The 23,163-nt window shown below is 36.3% G+C and overlaps 1 protein-coding gene across 6 annotated transcripts in view; it reads right to left on the reverse strand.

Annotated features, from left to right (window-relative positions):
• Nucleotides 1-1,991: 1,991 nt before the first annotated feature.
• The window catches only part of AP1S2 (adaptor related protein complex 1 subunit sigma 2), a 30,539-nt gene continuing 9,367 nt past the window's right edge, over nucleotides 1,992-23,163 (reverse strand). The window contains exons 3-7 of one of the 6 annotated variants that reach the window (XR_005386162.1): nucleotides 21,149-21,257; nucleotides 20,390-20,527; nucleotides 15,900-15,994; nucleotides 4,307-4,315; nucleotides 3,381-3,514 (exon numbers count right to left, since the gene is read on the reverse strand). Coding sequence is in view for 4 of the 6 variants with exons in the window: in XM_038586889.1 (XP_038442817.1) it covers nucleotides 3,467-3,514; nucleotides 4,307-4,315; nucleotides 20,390-20,527; nucleotides 21,149-21,257 (304 nt within the window). In the remaining 2 variants the exon portion in view is untranslated. Of the gene's footprint in view, nucleotides 3,515-4,306; nucleotides 4,316-5,991; nucleotides 9,302-15,899; nucleotides 15,995-20,389; nucleotides 20,528-21,148; nucleotides 21,258-23,163 lie in introns of those variants that run through there. The other 5 variants (XM_038586889.1, XR_005386161.1, XM_038586891.1 and 2 more) reach the window with 5 other exon arrangements.

The raw sequence follows: 23,163 nt of genomic DNA on the forward strand, positions 1-23,163 counted from the left end.
TAAAGTTACCTTTGATTTTGCACTATTAAAGAGTCCAGTGCTATAAACTGTCCAGTTGTGGATTTCCTTACTTTCACACATTTCTGACCATCTCCTTAGGATCAGTTCTATGACACCAAGAGATAAGACTCCTGAGACATTTCCAAACTGCCCTCCAGAAAGGCTACCAAAAATGTACTCTATCCATCATAAGTTTTGCTATCCCCACACCACCAAGTTAATCTTTGCTGATTTGGTAAATTTTGTTTAACTGTTTGTTTCTCTATGTATTGGCTAAGCCTGACACTTTTTCTGAATTTAATGGCTCTTAAGTTCAGTTGTTTGCTCTTTATTTTTAATCTGTTGGGCTTTTCTACATGCAGTTGCTCAGCAGCTTTTTTGACTTTAAGATTCCCTTTGTTGGGCAGCCCGGGTGGCTCAGCGGTTTAGCGCCGCCTTCAGCCCAGGGCCTAATCCTGGAGACCCAGGATTGAGTCCCATGTCGGGCTCCCTGCGTGGAGCCTGCTTCTCCCTCTGCCTGTGTCCTGTGTCTCTGCCTCTCTCTCTCTCATGAATAAATAAATAAAATCTTAAAAAAAAAAACAAAACTAGGCATGGTAGTGCCAAGAATAGTTAAAAAAAAAAAAAAGATTGTTTTAAAGCACTGAAAGGGTAAAGTCGGTTTATTTTCTCTCCATCCTGTCCCATATTCACAGCCCCTTCTCAGCTGGAGGTTTTCCATTAGGGGCGTCATCTTTTTTTTTTCTTTTAGCGTGTTGGGGAGCTGTTTATATAGAGGTAAGTCTTATTTTTGTCATTTTCAGGAAAATTAGGGTCATTGCTACTGAATTTGCCTGGTGTTAAGTAATTCTCATTTTAAAAAAGTGGTCAGAGAAACTTCTCTTTGAAGAGAAAAGGACTTAAGGTAAAAATTATTTAGATTTCAGATCATAAAAAAGATGTTCATATATTTTTAATTTTCTTCATAACCTAATGACATACTGGACATCTGGATTTTCAGAGTATATGGCATTTGGTGACTTGGGATTTGGAAGTAAGGGCTTAAGGATGCACAAAGTACTGAAGCTGACAGGGAAAGAAATTTCAAGATTGGGATTTCTGAGTGAGTTGTTATCTGTTGAAAATGAGAGTTCTTTAGTATGTAGTCTATAAAAGGAAGTATGGTCCAGAAATCACTTTAAAAATTGATTTGTTCAACTTCAAATGCCAGCTTTACCCTAAAAATGTTTGAAAATTTTCTGTAATTACCTACTGGATTCACTAATGCTGAATAACATGGTATCCAGTATTTTCCATTACTTTCCTAAATACAGCCAAGATATACATAATTAAAGGTGATATTCCAAGTGGAATAGCCTTCATAGGTCGTGGAGGACAAAATAGGATCAACACCAGCTTGTGCTCAAGGTAATTATGAGATAATGGGGTCTCTTCCCTCCAGTGTTCATGGGTGCTGTGGTGTGGAGGGAAGGCAGAGAACAGTTTTAAACCACTTGACTGGTTCATTATCCTGATAAATGTCCATTTTGAACTTAAAGTTATTAATGTTTCTTAAACTTATAACCTGATTACTATTTATGATTTTAAAATTCCAGCTCTACAGTGCCAGCAGAAGCCCATCAGACCTGTTTTCAGTGAATAAGCCAGCTGAGTGTTGGAGACTGTCCAGGTCTGCAAGTATCTTTTTATCAGACTAGAAACTTGATGGTAGTTGATGCCTTGTTCTTTATTATCCTCGCTTTAATATGTAGCATTTCCCATCTGCGGTTATTAGGAGGTCCCTTAACTATCATGACCAGTTTTGAGTTGCTGCTTATATTAGGCGGTAGTTTGCAGATACTGGTTCACTTGGTGAGCACCTCCAAGTGCGGGAGGGCGGGGGGGGGGTGGGGGGGGAGGCGTGGGTTGGGGAGCTGGTTGATTTGCAATGCCTTTGATTACCTGGAATAATCAGAGTTGCTAATTCAGAAAGTAGAAACGTCAACTGCATCAAGGTTTTAAAAGCGGCATTTATTGATTGAAAATAAATGTGTAGATAAGCTCTCAGCGTGGAAGCCACATTATTTCTCAGTGAGCTCAAAGTACATGAAAACTCCTTACATCTTCCATCATTTATCTCGTGTGTGCTTTTAGCAACCACCTTCAAATGGAGGTGAATTTTCAACATTTTACTGAAAAAACTTTAAAATTCTTTCAGCAGCTCCCCATAGTTTGACAGACTTTTGTAAAGAGAAAGATAAAAACACACTACAGTGGTGTACATTGAACATTTATTACAACTAATTGGTGATGTGATAAGACAGTGCTAACATGGCCTGAATATGTATTGGTCACAATCACAACAAAGCTTAATCCAGCCCAGCAGATACAAATGAAAGTATAAATCATGAAGATACATTTACATACATTAAAGTATGTATAAAAGTGACACTGAAACAATTGTATAGCTTTAAGAAAACATAGGGCCCACTAATGCCATTTTACCTCATTCAACTCTCAAGTTTACATGAAAGGTGGTGTCTGCTTTTTTAGATTTCTGCTAACTAGGCAGTGCCATGGAAGGGAAGGAAGCTGCCCTAAAGTTTGCAGCACTTACAAGTGGAGGGAAGCAAAAGCACCCCAGGAGTAATATTCGTGCTTTAAACAATGACTTAGGCAACACTTTGTGAAGAGAACACATTTTCCATAAGATACTGTTATGAAGAATTCTGGTAGGTCAGTGTTTCCATTTTACTTGGGGGCATCAAAAAACCATTGAAGTCACTAAATGGTTATGACTACAAAAAAATCTGTCTCGAGTTGAATGTTCCTTAGCTTTAAACATAACATGCTCACTATTAAACAACCTCTGTTCCTCGTCCCCGGTTTGGAATGCCGGAGAAATAATTTTAGTGTAAAACGCATCATTTCAATTTAGTCATTTGTGTATTCCCTTTTAAGTATGTAGTTTCCAATAAGGATCTTTGGTATAAATTTGGTTCTTTTTTTTTTTTTAAAGTCTCAACAGTTAAATTTTAATTCATTTGATATGTATCAGTTCCCTTTATTCTCATATATACTGAAATGCTACACACTAGTCTTTGGTTTCATAAAACCAGGTTTCATATTCTAATTAACAGTTGCCTTTGCCAAAGACGGTGATTAATTAGTGTATATTGCCTGATTGTGTGTTATTCTCATAGATACATGATCGGATTGAGAGAAACAGATTCTATAAACTTTAAAATATCCAGAAAAGGTACCTTTCTTTTTTCTGCATCATTCTAATTTGTATTTAAGTTCCTTATCCCTTGATTAACCAAAGTTCCCTTAAAAAAAAATTGTGTAGGCCTGAATGAAGCAGCTTTAGCAAAACAGTTAATACTGACAAGACGTCATCTTATACCATTAGCTAACATGGACATGAAGGCAGTGACCATCTACAGTGTGTGAAATGCCACAAGAAGTCATCAACAAGGGAGGAGAGTTATGTCAGTCCAATTTCTTCAAGAACACTACGTGGGGTTTCAGCTTCCTGTGGAGGGAAAATGTGAGACTCTGGTAAGCAGATCCGGGGAGGCTTGAGAATGGGAAATTGACACGGAAGGATGTGCAAGTTTAGAGAACAGTGCAAGCAGCAGGTCATGTGGGCACATTCTGATGTTGAGAGCAGTGGTTATTTAGGGTTTTGTGCCCCAAAGCTCAGAGACTACAGAAGGATATTTTCAGCATGCATTCAACACCTACTGATTACCTACCAGTGTGCTGGGCACCACTGCTGTCGCACAAAAAGCAGGCAAACCCACTGGCAATTTAGGAAATCATTGCTATCGAATTAGCTACAGGAAAGGTAACCTATAGTGTTAAAATTCAGTCTCCCCTAAATAAAAAGCAGGAAAAACCCCAAGTTCTTCTTCTGAATCTTCACATAAGTTGGTTTTCTATGGTTTCCTTTTTTTTTGGTCACATGTATTTATAGAAATGTCTTCCTCTGCATTTTTACTCAGTTTTTTACTTTACTCTCCCTAGCAGCAGAGCTTCAGAAACTCACCTTCGCAGCCCGTTCCCCCACACCCACCCTGTGGCAACCAGTGGCTTCAGTGGGGGGCAAGCAAGAACTCATTTTTAAATGTTAAAGGAAGACAAAACAAAGCAGGCATATCTAGAAAAAAATTATTTGAAAATTTTCCAGAGTGGCTGATTTTGCACATCACAAAAGAGGACCAGGTCAAATTCAGGTATTTCTTGCAACAATTTTGTCATTAAAAGGCATGACAATTTAATGGAGAAAATGCAATTTTTAGTATCCAATAATAAAGTAACTTACTTTTGCATCCTAATTGTGGTACAGCACAAAACAAGGAAAAGAAAAATATTAAACCATAAATACATACATTAGATTTAATTGTATGTAAAGCATTATACGGAGTAATCGTAAATAAACTCTAGCCTGTCTCCTTATTTGGAAAACAAGGATCACAGTACTTACCTTCATACGTAGACATTTAAGGGAGAGAAGGCTTAGTGCCTTACTTCTAGAAAGTGCTCAAAAAATGTTAACTGATAACATTACATGATTGAGACCTACCCTACAGGAAGGTATTTAGCATTCAGTACTAAATAAAGTATTATAAACCAGCTCTCCGTATAAAGTTCACATGATGACCTTTTAGTAGGTTAGTGAAAAATGGGTAAAAATCGGCTTTGGTGACAAAAAGGTTTTTTTATGAAGTATTCTTGCCCTTGCCGCCCCACCCCCATCAAACCTCAGCCTAACCAGGCTTTATCAAAATATATATGGGGGACAGGCAAACAAGTTAAACATTGCCACAGGATTACGATCCACCAAATACAGGATGAAGGACATTCTACAGCATGAGTGACTCCGTTAAAAAAACAAAAAAGTGGCAAGGAAAAAAAGAGTTGTTAAAGATGAAATGACTTAGACGTCAGCCAGATACAGTGTTAAGCCTTGTTGGGAATCTGGTTCAAACAAACCGATTATAGAAATGCAATTTTCAGGTAATTAGGAAAAATTAAACCAGGAACAAGATATTAGGAGTCACTGTTAATTTTGGAGGGTGTGGTACTTTCGTCTCTTGGTGATACATACTGAAGCATTAGGGATGAAATGACGTACAGGACATGCTTTCAAACCCTGAGCCAAAATGGGGTGGGGGGTGGAATGGATGACGCAAAAGCACAGTACCATGAATTTTGAGTTGATGGGTGTTGAAGCTGGGTGATGTGCACATGAAGGTGCCTTCTCCTGTTTTATTTGCATGTCTCAGAATTTTTAAAGAAAGTCTAATGAAAAAGATGCAACATCCCTAAGAACAATGTAGCCAGTCTCTGTATCATGTTTAGCTTTAAACATGAAATATATTGAAATCTGAATCACATACATCTTAAATAAAGGAAACAATATAATAATTTGCATTTGACCCTTGAACAAACCCGGATTTGAACTGTACAGGTCCATTTATATGCAGACTTTTTACCGTATTTTCCTTATGATTTTAACATTTTTTCTCTAGCTTACTTTACTGTAAGAATAAAGTATATAATACATGTACAAAAGATGTGTTGTTTAGGTTATTGGTAAGGGTTCCAGTTAACAGTAGGCTATTAAGTTTTGGGGGAGATAAATGTTGTATGTGGATTTTCAACTGTGGTTCTAAACCCCTCATTGTTCATGGGTCAACTGTACTGTTAATAGTTCTTAAAAACACTATTCAACCTTCATTGCATTTATTAATAGATGCCTACACTGGATTCTATACAGTTAGCGTTCTTCGCTTATCCGTGTAAAAATGCCTCCCATTCCGTTCCGTGGAGCTGGTCGGATTTCCCTGTGCTCACTGCCTGCAATCCTATATGGCATCTCATGAAGAGAACCATGTTACTTATCAAATATGCATTATTTAAAATGTGTCCTTTTCTAAAAGGCCTGGTTTAAAGAAACCACCTGCACATTTTATTTCTGGAGTACTCTACAAACAGTACATTAGGTTTTTTTTTTTTTTTTTTTTTTTACAAATTGTGTTCATAGTATCAAATGTAATTTTCCCATGTTGACACTGAACTTGTAGTTCAAAATTACCTGGAAAAACCATTATCTAAAGTAGTCACATTCATAGAAAGAGAGTAGAATGGTGGTTACAAAGGGCTGAGGGGAGGGGGAATGGAGAATTGTTTAATGGGTACAGTTTCAGTTTCACAGGAGGAGGAATTTCTGGACAGCAGTTGCACAACACTGTGAATATACTTAACAGTACTGAACTGTACACTTAAGAAAATTTGCCAGATTAACCACTTTAGGGTTTTTTAAACACGACCTAATAAAATTACCTGGAAAAACCAAAATATAAAATAGATTATTTGTCAAAAGGGATGAAGAAGAAAAAAGTCATTCACATGAGACAAAGTACATGCAATACTTTTATTTTAGACATGCAAGAAAAGCAATTTCAGAATCTACGAATTTTAAGCAAGCAGCTGTATACAAAGAATAAAAGAAGCAACATCTTGTTACAGCTCAGCACACCGCATCCAAAGCAAACAGGCATGAGACAGTGCATATTCAGCAGTAAAACCAGATGAATGACATATTGCAGGGTGGGGGAGGGACAGAGGACAAAAATGGAAATGAAGGACCCGTGTTTCCCAATGCTTTCAAGGGCGAATGCCAAGTTTCTCATTTGCTAGCCCATCCTCTCATTTGCTAGCCCATCCAGGTGCTTGCCACGTACTGCAGGACCCGGGGACCCGAAAGAACTGCTCTGCGTCCCTGCCTAGTCTACATTTTCATAGGTCTTCCGTCAGCACTGAACCTGCTCGAGTGACTTCGGAATTTGCTTATCGATGCCTTAAGATAGCTTCTGTAATCAGGCTTTAAACTCTCTAGATAGAAACGCTGCATTATTTGGTACTTTTCCTTTTATAATAAAATAAGTTGCATGTCATATTAAAAGTCTTAATATTTAGAGTATAATACCATAGTTAACAAAGCATTAAGTATTTAAATGGAGACTTAGATATTATAAAACTATAGTAAAATATTAGTATTTAAACTGAGTCTTAGAACTCAGTATTAACATTTTGAAAAGGTTACTTCCTACTGAACAATATATATTGCAGAAGACACTTCTGACGCTTTCTCTGATGTGTCTTAAAGGGACTGTTCAATACTGTATAGCACAAATGTGATCAATAAATGTGGCATCACAAACTTAAGAACTGTGACTGTTTTACCCTTAAATATTATGTAACAGTACAGATTTTACTCTCTCAAATTACTTCCAAGTACACTTTTATGTGATACATTAGAATACGGTAGCTCACAGAGGCTGTAAAATAGTCACACTGAATAGAATTTCTTTTCTCCCCCGAACATCTGAAGACCAAGCCACATTATATATCATGGCATGGCACTGCTTATTTTGCCGTGGCGTTTCCGCTATATTTTCTTTGGTGAACATTTTAACGATTGCTAAATTTTTCTTACAAGATTTTAATCATAGATGGTTCATAAATGATGACATGTATGTCTTTAAGATGAACTACTCAAAACATTCATAGGTCATATTTCAAGAAGAAATTATACCAGCTGTGAGCAGGAATAAACTACATCAAGATCACATACAGAATGAAAATAAAACAGAAAAAGAAAAATGAGGACGGGAAAAACAATTACAATCGTAAAGGTACTGGTTCTGAAATGATCTATTGTACAAGATAGTCACCAAGCTGAGGATATTTTCTTTCATAAGTATATCAGCTCTCTATTTCCTCTGTGAAATTCTGCATACACGACGAGTAGTCATTTAGTACACAGGGACATTAAAATATTCATGACGTGGCTACAAAAGAAATGCATATATTCTTACACAGTGTACAAACTGACAGACACAATCAGATTCCTAGAATGTTTAGTGCACAGTAAGGAAAATGGAAGCTTACATTTTTGTTTTCGTTCTTTGGTGTATGGCTGAACATTTAACTTATAAACAGTGCTTAGTTCCAATTCATCTTGAGTATGAAAAGATTTTCAGTGTAAAATCATCTGGTCAATACTGAGTTAACTGAAAATTCAATTAGAATACTACTACCTCCTGCCAGTCTTCAAGTATGTCAGGATTTTATTACACGAAGTAAAGGAATTTAATCCCTTAATGGAAATCATTACATCCTCAGGTGACCATAAACTCTTCTACAGATCCTAAAGGAAAATCTTTGCCAAGAAAAAGTGGAAAAGTAGTCACCCATTTGGTATTTTAAGTAGCAATGGAGGTGTTTAACGGTTTGCTTAGCTTAAAAAAAAAAATTCCAAAGACTATGCCTTTGAGACCAAGGATATTATTTTTTAAATAATCCTCAAGATAGATTTTAGAGAACTCTCCAAAAAGATTTAATGTCTATGCCTACAAATGTATGTAAGTAGAAGTTTCCCACATCAATGAGGTACCCTGAGGTGAGGTTTTCAAACAACCCAGAGATGGATTTCTAGGGACTTTAAGAACCCCCTGAAACTAGTGGCAAAATTACATACAGATTTTCCTGAGAAGAGGGCCCATGGCTCTTCAGACTCTCAGAGGGATTATACCCCTGCCAAAAGGCTTGTGACTCAAAGTTTAAAACTGCTCATTTGAGTGCCTTTAAAATATCTTCATATTAATATGAAAGCTGGCATTTTGAAATGTTAGGCTACAAAGTCATGTAAACTGGTCAAATATATAACAGATCCCTTATACAATTAAATACAAAAGTATCTAAGAAGCGCCAATTAAATTTTAATCCTCAAATAATTAATCTTAAAACAGTTTAAAGAGAGTGTTTTGCTTTTGTTTTTCCACTCAGGATATAGTGGAATGAACCAGCAAGTTAAAATTATATTAGTAATAAACCCCAAATGCTTCATTTTCGTATAGAAGCTCTCATTTTCATAGGGGAATTCTATTTCTTTACATCTGTATCAATGACATTAGTGCTTCACAGTACTTAATAATACTTTTTGGCCAATGAACCTCTGACCTCTTTCAATATTCTTTGTGTAAAAAAATAGTCCCAGAGATGGATTATTATCAGAATAAAATTCCCTATGAAAATATCAGTTAAGCGAGGTTTGGGGACTATCCCTTGAGACTTAGTATAATTAGACTTTTTATCCTAAAATATAAATAACAAACTTGACAAAATTATAATTACAAACTGAATTCATAGATCCTACTACATTTTGATGCATGTCAGTACTCCAGCACGTATTCTAGTACGCTTTCTTACACCCCATGAAACTCTTGCTGTGATACATATTCTCTGTTTTCTGGAGAGAGAACAAGAAAAGTTTAAGTCTGTCAACCTTTCACCTACATACCAGTTCTTTGAGCCTTTATAGTATAGCTTTTTATCTTTTAGGTTTTCTCTCTTAATTTTATGCACACTATGTAAAAACCAACCATGGAGAGCTTATGCCCATTGAAAGAAAAGAGAAAGATAGTTTCCCAAATAGGGCTGAGCACACCCCTGATGCTCCCCAGAAGAGACTTTACTAAGCAAGACAGACCATTCTCAAACATGCATGCCCAGCATTTCTGATGGACCTTTCACTACATTTAGTAAACTCAAGGGTAGATGATAAGCCAAACTGTTCTTTATGGCCAATGATCCATATTATTATACTTAAAAAAGAAATTAGCATCCATCAACTGTGAAGAATATTCGTCATAGGAAGAAAACCCTCTTCATTGGAAAAACACCCTTTAAAAAGAAACCCTAAGATGTACAAAAATAACGTATCCTTTTACTTTTAAGTTGCTTTACTGTATTTTTAATAATTTCTCAATTTTGACAGTCTGAAAAAGTTGTGCTGTAAATAAATACCTTAATGACCACCTAACCTTTAAGGTTGATTTTAAGCTAAATGATACAGATATGCCCATTATTAACCAAGTTATTTTTTCTCCTATAAACCAAGAAAATATTGTAGTGGATTAAATATAACTCCAGGATTCTGGGCCCTCAAAAACTAGTACATCTTCTGAGTCATAGAATAATTAGTTTAATTAAAAATTGGGGCGGGTGAGAGCCAAGTCTGTCACAACACACAAGGGGTCCTGGGCAGAACCAGAACTACCCTCTTCTTCCACTACTGGGCAAGCGGAGTTCCTCAATACACTAAAACATCAGTGATTTAGATTACATGGGAATAATGGCCAGAATGAAAACAGAAAAAATTAATCCAGTTGTATTACACAAATTGCAAACTGCCCTTAGTACCAGTTCTTTGGAGACCTGTTTTGAATAAAAATCAGACATTATTTTCAACCTGAAACGGGCCTGTAATTCTGGGCTATCCTTTTACTCCTCACTCATTTCCTCCCCCCATTAAGTCTATTCCAAACCCTCAACATTTTATTCCAGTTATCTACCTCTACCTCTTCTCTTTCTCCTTAGTCCCCAGCAACTCTCTTCTAGATGATAGTTTCTCAAAGCCAAGAATTTGGCTCATCCAACTGATGAAGAAAAAACAAACCACAGCTTTCCCCAGTTATCTCCTCCAAACAGGAGGAAGATTCGTCTGGCCTAAGACCAAGGCTTGTGCTTCCACTGCCACTCACCCTGCCAACTTCCGTGCCCCTTGATTCTATTTCTGCTTCCCTTGCTCTGAGTTCGCTCCCCACCCCCTACACATGCATCTATGATGTATGCTCAACTCCCTTCTCAATCCCCTATGAAAAGAGCCAGAGGTGGTGGGAAGTGCAGGTTAACAAACAGCAGAGAGGAATTAAGTTACACCTGCTCTTCCAACTGTCTACATTCTTAAGACAAAGACAAGCTCCATTGCCTTAAAAATTCCCAGATCTCCACCATAATAGGCTGATGACTCAAAACTAAAGCAATCTGGGAAACTGTAAGATACTGGAAGCTAGACTTATCTGAAGGTCTAAGTCTTGTTGAGATGATGCCTAAGTCAACTACTGGTATTGGATCCAAAACTGAAAACCTAGTTTCCTGATTGTCTCTTTCTAGCACACAATGTGGTCAAAGAGCAAATCATTTACATTAAATGAAAAATAAGTATGTGTTATTTGAAGTTACTGCTTTCCAGTTTTTCTTGTGAAAGGGTTTCATTTATTTCTTGTACTATAAGTAGTATCCTCTAGCCTTCATGTTCTAGAATACAATGGTCCTTGTTATTGCCTCTCACTGAATTTGGTAGCCAAGGTCCTACTCTCGACCCTGGAACCCTATTCCCTGTGCTTAAAGACCAAAGGGCCAGGGCAGCCTGGGTGGCTCAGTGGTTGAACCTCTGCCTTCGGCTCAGGGAGTGATCCCCGAGTCCCGGGATCAAGTCCCACATCAGGCTCCCTGCATGGATCCTGCGTCTCCCTCTGCCTCGGTGTCTCTCATGAATAAATAAAATCTTTAAAAAACAAAAACAAAAACAAAAAACAAAAAACACAGGGCCAGAGAATGTCCAAATTCACTAAAATCTATGTTTAGTAATGAACAAAAAGAGAAGAATTGAAAGCCCTTGTAAGGTACCTTTCAGATGACACAGCTCACGGTGTCAGTCTTTCTCTGCCAGCAATTCTGGGCACTAGTAAAGTCAAATGATTTTTTTTTTTTTTTTACATTAAGTTAGCAATGAGTGGCAAGAGCAATATGGTTGTGCCAGATGGTTAGTGTCTAAAATGGCCAAAAGCACGCAAGTGCTTCACTTTAAACTTTTTAGCAAATTCTACTCTAATTTTACCTAATGGAACAACACAATGTGTACTCTTACATTCACATAGTTTCATTTTGTCATTTAAAAAAATGTATAAATTAAAAAAGTTCATACTTCTAATACAGGTTTTACACTTCTAGAAAATGGTGGGGGGGGCTTCAAACATTTTCAGAGTTAATGCCAATAAGTTATTAATGTCCCACTCCTAGATCTTTTCTCACTTGATAGACCTTGAGTATCTTTTCATATCATTACATGGAAATTAATCTCATTCTTTTTTACAGTCAGGTAATGGTTTCATGTGTGGCTGTACTGTAATTTTCTTAACCTATTTCCCATTGATTAATATTTGGGGAAGTTCCACCAGCTTAATATTTTTTTTTTTTTTTTAAACTTTTAATTTTTTTTTTAAGATTTTATTTATTTATTCATAGAAATGCAGAGAGAGAGAGAGAGAGGCAGAGACACAGGCAGAGGGAGAAGCAGGCTCCATGCAGTGAGCCCGACGTGGGACTCAATCCCAGGACTCCAGGATCATGCCCTGGGCTGCAGGCGGCGCTAAACCGCTGCGCCACCAGGGCTGCCCCCACCAGCTTAATATTATACTAAAATTTTAGTGCATTTGTATATTTCTGTTGGATGCAATTCCTTAAAATTTAACTGATGGGTCAAAATATTTAACTGTTAACAGGTATCACCAAACTAATCCTCCAAAATGGAATACAAGTTTAAGTGCTCACAAGCACCAGACAAGAGAGTTGCTCATCCTTGCCAATCTAAGAACGAAAAAAAGTTCTCATTCATATTTTTATATGCCTTTATGTAAAAGGACCATTTGTTTTTTCTTTCATCTGTGAATTATTTATAGCTACTGCTGTTCTAGTGTGCTGTTTCTATTACATGTCTCAAAAGATTGTCTTAGAAATGATGGGAATAACTTAACTACATCTTGTAAACCCTGCTCTAAAACCTATTCGTTATAAAATACTAAGGACAAATTACTTTCTCCGGCAGTTAATTATACTTTTTAAATTAAAAAAGCAGATTACTGGGAAGTCTGGGTGGCTCAGTGGTTGAGCATCTGCCTTTGGCCCAAGGCATGATCCTGGGGTCCCAGGATCGAGTCCCACATTGGGCTCCCTGCATGGAGCCTGCTTCTCTCTCTCTGCCTGTGTCTGTGCCTCTCTCTGTGTCTCTCATGAATAAATAAATATTTAAAAATAAATTAAAAAGCAGATTACTTAGTAAATATAACTTCAGACTGCAAAGAAATAGTTTTAACCATATTTTAGAGTAACTATATTGCATCTGCCTAGGTCTTCCATTTGGACCATAACTTGAAATGCTTTAAATTTGATCAGAGTTTTCAAAACATAACAGATTTCTTTGCATCATTGAATTTCAAATATTCACACTCTAGGTGTTTACTAAAATTCTTTAAGGCTAATAAAATACAAAAGAACAACAAAAAGTCTACATGTACAATAAAAGTCTATACACGCAAATTCTGGTCATTTAAACTAGTGCCTCTTGGGATCCCTGGGTGGCGCAGCAGTTTGGCGCCTGCCTTTGGCCCAGGGCGCGATCCTGGAGACCCAGGATCGAATCCCACGTCGGGCTCCCGGTGCATGGAGCCTGCTTCTCCCTCTGCCTGTGTCTCTGCCTCTCTCTCTCTCTCTCTCTGTGTGACTATCATAAATAATAAATAATAAATTAAAAAAAAATAAACTAGTGCCTCTCTAAAAAAAATTATCAAATCCCTAAGGTGGATGGGGAAATCAGCAGAAAATTTAAAAATATTCTAATTGCCTAAAGGGTATACTCCATTCTGTTTCCAGGTAAAAACTCAATTACCTTAACAGATATTAACTGATTTGGTTGTTGCTGAGAAAATGAAATTATATAGTGACATCGCACAAGCTTTGCTGTGGGTTAGATGCTAAAAGCCAACCACAGATGATCTCCCCAGGCACTGGTTATCAAGTAAAGTAAAGGTGATTTTGTTGACTCACAGAGGTGATTTTTATAGCTATTTACATGTTCTTATTAAGAACATTTGTCCTTCTTTTATAGTTCTTAGGGGTTTTTTTTTCTCCCTCTTACTTTTGATTCATTTCAGCCAGTCATTTATACTCTGGACTATATATTATAAAGATGTAGTGGTCTGTAAATGTAAATGGAATCTTTAAATATCCTATCATGTTAAATTAAACCAGGGTTTTGCAACCACAGCACTACAGACACTTGAGGCTGGATAATTCCTTGTTCTACAAGGGCTGTCCTGGGCACTGTTGGATGTTTAGAGGCATCCTTGGTCTTTACCTACTAGATGCCAGTAGCACCCCACTCCCAGTCATGACAATCAAAAATATGTCCAGGCATTTGTTCAATGTTCTATGAGGAGGCATAATTGCCCCACTCCCCACCCCAGGTGAGAACCACTGAATTAATCTAATTGTCTCTGGTTGATGGGTAGGTAAAATTAACGTTCTTGGGTGCTTGGCTGCACCTTAATTTTTCTATAATGGGAACTTTATTTTTTTAAAAAGGCAACAGAGGAAACAACAAAAGAAAAATTTAAAGAATTTGTCAGTAGGGGGAAAAAAAGAACTCAAACCATGACATTTTTCAGAAACTATTTTTTAAAGAAAAAAAAATCACCACCAACAGCTAGAAATAGGCTCTTTTGTAGGCCCCAATCCTAGGGTGCATGCAATCAATTTAGTAGATCAGGATCAGCATTGAAAAAAGGGAGAGAATAGAAAATGTGAGAATGCAAAACGAGAAATAAAGTATTAGTTAACAAAATACTTTTTTGGTTTATGTGCATGTAACTGCTATGATATAAAAATGTATTTTATTACTGTGGGTTCTTGTCAAATATCTTTAAAAATCAGATTTACAGCTACTGATTTTAAGTTACTCCAACTTTTCATTATTACAAACAGCCCAGAGTAGCAAGAGTGGGCTCAAAATAAGTTAAAATGAAACAGAGGGAGGAACCCTCAAAATTCTGAAAAGCAGACAAACAGAGTGCTCAAAAAACACACATACAGCAAAGTGATTACAACCTAAAAACCAGTGACCAAGGACATTGGTCAAATTTCTTATAAAACGTAAAACAAAAGGCAAGATTTGTTTTGCCTTCCTTCTGTATTTTCCACTCAAACATTAATGTAACCAAACCTTTACTTCTCCAGTTTGTTCTAGCAGACCCCAATCAAATTTACCTATAAGAAATTAAAATATGCTGGCATATATATAGCCTTGTTAACTTTTAACCCAACTTAGAAGAAAAAGGTTTAGGCTTGAAAGTTTTAACATCACCAGTGGAAATTACAAAGGAATCATAGGAGTTTTTCTAATTAGGCCAAATCCTAAGAGGATTTAGGTCAAAATGCTTTTTGCTGTTAAATGATATTGTATGAAATTGAACACATCTAGCTGTTATAAAACAATGTACAATATTCTTGAGTTTGACTAGCATACCCAAATATTCTTAATTAGCAAGATTTTAATTAAAAAACCCAAAAACTTCATACTAAAAGGCATGTTATTAAGTATTTCAAGTACTTATTTACTTAAAATAATTTTAAGTCACAAAAGATTCATTTTTAAAAATCAATTTTTCTAAGATATCTTACCTTTCCATTTTTATGCAGTCCAACAGATTTATTATTACTTTCACAAAGATGGTGCATAGTACTAAGATATATCATGCAGCCCCAGCACTAAAACAAATCAATTTTAGCAGCGCTAATTCTCCATAGAGCACCACTTTCTAGCCGAGGCAGATTAACAACTGCAAATCCAAGAGACCCTATTCATAAAGTGGATCATCTCAAAGTAGAAGCAAATTCGTGAGTGTAATGCTTGCTTTTGGTACCTCACTTATTTTTCATTGCTCACGTTCTTTAGTGAGAAACAATACCAACAGCAAACAAAGCTCAAAAGGAAAACCCCCACAAATTTCAAAACGATGCTGTTAGTATAAAAAAGAAAGGCTGACACATCTCAAAGCGCCGATCAACACCATCATGCATCTACCGCTGAGGTTAAAGCCCAACGCCCGGTTTTTTAACTATTTGATCTTCATGGATCAGGCAAGGACTTGAAATCATCTCACGTGCAACAGTCTTTGCATAACACCCCATTTTATCCATGCCACAAAAACGGTAAATTTGGTAGTTACCAATAAATAAGTTGGGGGTCAAAAGGACTAAAGCCTTAGACTGCTCTTTATCATAAGATATCCTCAGACAAACCTCCCCATTCTTCATTCTGGCTCTATAAAATTAAGGAGCAGAGAAAAACTGGTAAGTGCCTGACTTTACAAAGAAAATGCACTCTATATTTCCTTGGTCATTAAATCTATGTTTATAAACCAACTGTACCACTCCCCCATGTACTCCCCCTCAAAAAACTAGCTTAAAATAGGCACTTAATTGGTGGTGGGGAAATATTCCAAGTATTGCAAAGAATGTCAATTTAGTAATCTCAGCATGTTGCACTTTAGTAATTTAAGAATCAGGTTAAGTACCAGTGGCATGTTAAGAAAACCTGTGTTAAATTCCAGCAAACATTAAAAATTGGATAATGGACTGATATTTCTGGGCTTTACCCCCAAATTTAATTATGTATTCACAGAACCAAATATCGAAAAGAATACAAAGTTCACTCTAGAAATGTCAAAACTGAACCACTGTTTACCAAGTAACTAAGTAAAATAAAAAGGAAATCGTGGTTATTTAAACACAATGTCTGATATTTTAGCAATTATAATTTGAATACATACTTATGTTCTCATTACTGACTGTAATATGCTAATAGAAAATCTATCCACTGACTGTGCCCTGTTTGCCTATAAGATGGACTACCTCAACAAACTACATGACATTTATGCAAATTGAGTAAAAAGGAAATTTTAAAGAAAATTTTCTGAAGAAAATAAATATTTTTAAGGATAGAAATGTGTATTTCACAAACTTTAAAGGGCTAAAATCTAAATCATTTTGCGATTACCATGTATCATTAAGCCAACAGATATTTTCATTAAAAATTCAGAAGCATCGTTGGTATTTAGAAATAATCAAGTAAAAGACCTGAAACCAAATAGAAAAATCACAATACAAAGAAAAGTAGATCAAAATAAATTAGTTAGGACTTCTACAAGTTTAAGGCTGCATTTAGGTAAGTGTCTTTACAGCTACATTTACAAAATTGGAAGCAAAAATCATATTCATGACATAGACTAAATTATAAGACCCAAAAAGCTACTATAAAGCTACTATAAATCCAAGAGTTTTGAGAAATTCATTAAAGAAATGATTTTTAAAATATATTATTTCTATCTATACATCCAATTTAAAAATACCAACAATTGATAATTTGGACAATGAAAACTCTATAAAATGGCATCTGTCTTAGGAAATCTACTCTGTTCCATATAGAAAAACCTCCAGAATGATGAATCTCTTTATTACTGAACAACACAGAAGTTGGTACTGAAAACAGAAGGTTTAAAATACACATGCCAAGACAATATACAAATAGGGTAGGCAGGTGGGTAGACATGGACAGGGCTTAGTGGTCAATATTCCACTCAGCTCCCAAGTCTAGCAGATCTGGGTTTGGAATGCTAGGACCAGTCACTGTAACCTCACTGAGCCTCTACTTCTGCATTTGTTAAAAAGGTGCTCATGATCCTTCTCAGGGCATCCTGATGTTTAGCACAGGATGCTTCCCATCTAAGTGCTCAGTAAGCATCAGCTATTGTCACAGTTCTTTTTTGTTGTCATGGTGTCCAGACATGTTCTCATTACTGACTATATATAATATGCTAATAGAAAACCTACTTTATCAACTGTCTGCCCTGTTTGCCTATAATATGAAGGACTATCTAAAACAAATCACAAGACGTTTATATAAATTGGGTAAAAGGGAAATTTTAAAGAAATTTAGCAGTTGGTGGAATGCTTTTTCTCATCTTATTCCACCGCCTACTTTATGAACATAATACTTACTCACCCGAAGATGTAAACATGTACCATATAGCAACATATAAATAAATCTATTTTAGGAAACAAGCATCTTGTCATCCCTGGATTTGTGACAGTATGTTGGCAAATAACCTGAATGAGTAACAGGTTAACCTGAACGGAATCATCTGAAGCCGTACTGCCCCAAAAAGACTTTAGCTTGGCTTCAGAAAGGCCTTAACCTGCAATGTTCTAACTCACTCTAAACTTAGAGCGGACCAGCCATGTTCTGCCTCCTAGAGACCTGAATGGCTAAATCTAAAAAAATGGTACACTCAGACCATTGAATAGAAAATGTCTTAGTGTACTATCATTTTGGTTTATGTACAAAATATTAAGGTAGTCATAGATGAGAAATAGGGCCAAATCTCTCTTCTAAAGATATGAAACCAAAAAAATAAATAAATAAATAAAGATATGAAACCATAATTAATGGTAGTCAACTTTTTTTTTTTTTAAACTACGGTGAGACAGGGAAAGAAAAATCTTAACATGGGCCACAGACATCCCATGCTTCTCTCCACTCCTTTCTCCTAAAGATACCAAAACACTACTTCAAAAAGGGAGATATTACTTACTATTAAGATACTTCAATAGGGGAGATACACACACATACTCACAAATACAGACTTCTTTATCCTCAATAAAAACTATAAGAGTAAACTTAGTATATTTCTCATATTATAAATTCTATAGTAATTGTTCAGTAGAGTTTAAAAAACAATCCAGACACAGGAGAGATAAGTGCCCTAAACACTACTCTCCAGAAAAAAAAATATATTAAAATTAAAAGGTGAACTTCAAGAATTTTAGAGATGTTTTAAGGCAGATGTAATTAATCAGGAAATGATGAAGAACTTGGAAGAAATACCAGGATCTGAGAGAGCTGAATACCGTTCCATAATAACAAAACATAAAAGTGAACGAGAAGAGATAAATATGAAAAATTCCCAGTTCCTGTTCTGGCTTGACCCTATTTTTAGAAAAGTCTGATTAGTAAACAGCAAAATAAGGAGGTCCTAACTTTAAAACCAATTTTACAATAGCAGAATATGAGCTTGTGGTCACAATATCAGACATTGAAAAAAATCTCCCTTATGATATATTTGCAGTCAATAATAATAATGATAAAGAACCGTGGCAAACCGTACACACATGAAAAAAGGCCTAAGCTATTTCACTACGGACAGTGGCTAGTATCAGGGCTGCCAACAAGATTCCACTTTTTTTTTTTTTTTTTTTTTAAATAAGATTCCACTTTTGCAGATATCTTAAGTACTGTTTTGGTAATGCAAGATAATACATGTACAATGTATTATCTCCTATTTAATATATGTATGTTCTGGATGATATCATCCCAACTTGGAGTAATCCTCACAACTGACCCAGTCAGTGACTAATGAAGAGCCATTACCAAGGCCTACCCTCCCTCCCGTAGAGGCACACAGTTAAGAGAGGTTTACTCTTCTCTTAGTTCACATTTCTGTTACAACAGAAATGCTTAAAAAAAAAAAAAAATGGATTTAAAGCCTCCTTTAATAACAAAAAAGGCAATTAATGAAAACACACTACATTTTTATATTGACTAGCTCCTTCTCCTTGTATTAGTTTTTATTTGATTAAAACCACAATTATTGCTAAACCATAATTCAACTTCGTATCTGAATTAAGGTATCCTTAAGTATTTTGAAAAACTTCAGAAATTGAAGGTCCAGAAACAACAAATATACAAGTAATCCAGGACAACTGTGGAAATTGGAAAGGGAAGGGGGTTTATCAACGGTTCTCAGGATATCAAGAGAAAATAAGGATGCAATCACTTGACAGAACATGATTTGCTATTTTAAAAGAGCAAAGAGGGGTGCCTGGGTGGCACAGTTGGTTAAGCATCCAAATCTTGGTTTTGGCTCAGGTCACAATCTCAGGGTCATGAGACTGGGTCCCAAATTGGGCTCCCATTCAGTATGGAGTCTGCTTGAGAGATTCTCGCTCTCCCTCTGCCTCTGCCCCTCCCTCCCTCCCTCACTTGTGTGTGCATGTTCTCTGTCTCTCTCTCTCTCTCTGAGATAAAGTTAAATAAAATATTTAAAAAGAGCAAAGAAAAAGGCCAAATACTTTTTAGTTTTTCTAACACAAAATTAGAGATTTCTACAAAAAGTGTAATTATAACACTTATCATTTGCTTGGCTACATTTGTGCTTAATGGACATGAGGTGAAAATATGAACCAATCTGGGATGAAAATGCCATAGTCTCACAGTCAACTGATTATCCATCCACACTAATGCAAAAAGGCATTACCTTCAGTAATTCGGAACAACGGATGGAGAGTTCTCAAATTACTGTTAGATGAATCTTTTCCCTTCTTAGTCCGTCTTCTAAAGGTTTAGACCCTAGTGTTTTGGGGTCCAAAAACTGGGCCATCAATATGACAGACCATCTCTAAAGCAAACAATCCATCCACAGATTAACTAAGTTGATGTGACTAACATATACCCCAATCAATATATTGCACATGGACACTACATGCTAAGCATGCTTCAGAGTAATTTCTGAAACTTTAAGAATGAGAGAACATAACTGAGACTTCCTTAGCAATACCAGAACATGCTTAGGTCTACTAAAGAGAACTCCAATTAGCTTACCTCCTGCAGTAGATCAGCCTGCTCAATTGCTTTAAGGACATTTTTCTTGGATGTTTCCTGAACTTCCCCTCCCAAAAGAAATTCATCCAAAATAAAATAAGCCTTCTCAAAATTAAAGATGATATCAAGTTCACATACCTGAAAAGCAAGAAAAACAATGTCAAAAACTGAAGAAAGCAAAAGATACTTACCCATCATTGGGTAGTGCATAAAATCTGATCAGAGTGAATCGATCTTAATTCTTTCTAAAAACAGCAATCTTGCTAATAACTAAGCATCACCAATTTAGTCAGCTTAATTGTAAAATCTCAAGTACTTGGAAACACAATACCTACAAGCTAAGTAAAGTAAGACCTGATTCTGGAAGCTCCCAACATGAGCAACTTAATAATTCTCTATTGATAAACACTGATCTTTTTAAATACACATTTCTTAGATAATGTGATTATAACTGCTTACCAAATCTAAATTCCATACAAAGCACTTCCAGAATATTAATCTTTGCAGCTGAACTCCTTCCTGTTTCACTATTTTAAATCTCATTCTCACAACCATCATTAAATGAGTAGGGCCATGGGATCAAGCATTCATTCTGGCAGCTGACTGAGCACGCTAGCAAAAGACAGTCAGCCCTTCCCTCTCCTGCAGTTATTTTTAAACAGTCAGAATCCCCAAGACGATCAAATAATAAACTTGTTACAGAAAAGATTAAAAAAAAAGACCATGGCATTCAATTTCCTAAAACAAAATACTACTCACACTGCCAAAATACTTGTCAAGTAATTCCACATAACGATGAATTATTTCCAGGGTAATTAGCTCATTGTCCTGATCCTCGATAGCACAGCAAAAATACAGACTAGCATATCTGTAACAAAGCAAATGTGGAAAAAATTTTACCCTATAATCATGTTTTCTAAATATGTTTTCATACCCTATTGTGAAAGATCCCATGCTTATACAGTTTATTTCCCCTTTTACAACAGTATAGATTATTTCCCTCCTGGATTACAAAAGGAATGAATGTTGGGACGCCTGGGTGGCTCAGTGGTTGAGCATCTGTCTTTGGCTTGGGTCATGGTCCCAGGGCCCTGGGATGGAGTCCCACATCAGGCTCCCCGCAGGGAGCCTGCTTCTCCCTCTGCCTGTGTCTCTGCCTCTCTCTGTGTGTCCCTCATAAATAAATAAATAAAATTTTTAAAAAAGGAAAAAAAAAGGAATGAATGCATATAGTGTTTCAAAAGTACAAAGCAAAAAAAAAAAAAAAACACAAAAAACAAAACAAAAACAAAAAAAGGATCATTCAATCATACCATCCAGAAATCTAGAAAGAGTAACTCATTTTGCTCTTCTTTCAGACTCCCTTCTCTGAATATTCTAAAACATAGCTGGACCCGATTATTAAATATAATGAAAGAAATATAATTGTCCTATATTGTATGAAATATAATACACTTACTTAATTAAAACAAAATGCACTGTGTGACTAATTCAAACTACAAGTAAACAGGGAAGAAGATAAACTTTCCGACCGAAGGACTCATTGAAGATACTATCAACATGAAGGCAATGCCTGAAACATTTTGTTGAAGTGTAATATACAAACAGAGGACACAGGTCATATACTCTTGGTTTTTTTCTTTTCTTAAAGATTTTATTTATTTATTTATTCATGAAAGACACGAGAGAGAGAAAGAGGCAGAGACGCCGGCAGAGGGAGAAGCAGGCTCCATGCAGAGAGCCTGACGTGGGACTCGATCCCAGGTCTCCAGGATCCCGCCCTGGGCTGAAGGTGGCACTAAACTACTGAGCCACCCCTTGGTTTTCAAAGTAAACCCACCCAAGTACCAGCACCCTAAGAAACAGATTATGGAACTCCTGAATCCCCTCTCCTAGCCCCTCCAGGTCACAACCTGCCACCCCCAAGGGTAACTACTATCTTGACTTCCCACAGCATAGAACTGTTTTTAAAAACGAGGTTTCTAGGACTGTGGAATAAACTCCAAGATAAGAACAGTTTTAAGTTATTACAGAAGTTAGAGAAAGAGAACAGGGGAAACTGTGACCTGTCGTCAAATTTTCCAAGGTCTATCTGTTAAATGAAAGTTTAGGTTATTTACCCTTGAATAATAAAATTGGAAAACTCATATTCTCTTTCCAAATTAGGATTCTAGCACATGGGACTACATTATACTTGACCCAAGGAAGCCAAAACTTAACATATAACCTTGAGGCACAGCAAACAATGATCAAGTCTTTTGAGAATTAAAAGAGCATTTTCAAATGGTTTAAGTGTGTTATAAAGGCTGTTGAAAAAACCAAACCAACGCTACCAAAAAAACAGAACATTCTAAACAAGTCTGTTTCGACTGTAATTTTCACTGACAAGCATTTAAGTGATTTTTCGAAAACACAATGAGCAATTACTGTTCATAGCATTAACAGAAAATAATACACACACAATCTCAGTTTTGGAATTCAATGAATTCCTACTCTTCAGTATGAGAATGTCTAATATTTACAGAATGCTCTATTAATATCAATGTTATAGGGGCACCTGGGTGGCCCAGGGGTTAAGTGTCTCTCTTTGGCTCAGGTTGTGTTCCTGGGGTCCTGGGATCGAGTCCTGAACTGGGCTCCCCGCAGGAAGCCTGCTTCTCTCTCTGCCTAGGTCTCTGCTTCTCTGTCTCTCATGAATAAATAAAATCTTTTTTTAAAAAAACCCACTATCATCACATTGATCAAATAAAGACCAATTGGGGATCTCTGGGTGG

This window comes from Canis lupus, chromosome X (genome assembly GCF_011100685.1).
Source record: "Canis lupus familiaris isolate Mischka breed German Shepherd chromosome X, alternate assembly UU_Cfam_GSD_1.0, whole genome shotgun sequence".
Classification (NCBI taxonomy): Eukaryota; Metazoa; Chordata; class Mammalia; order Carnivora; family Canidae; genus Canis; species Canis lupus.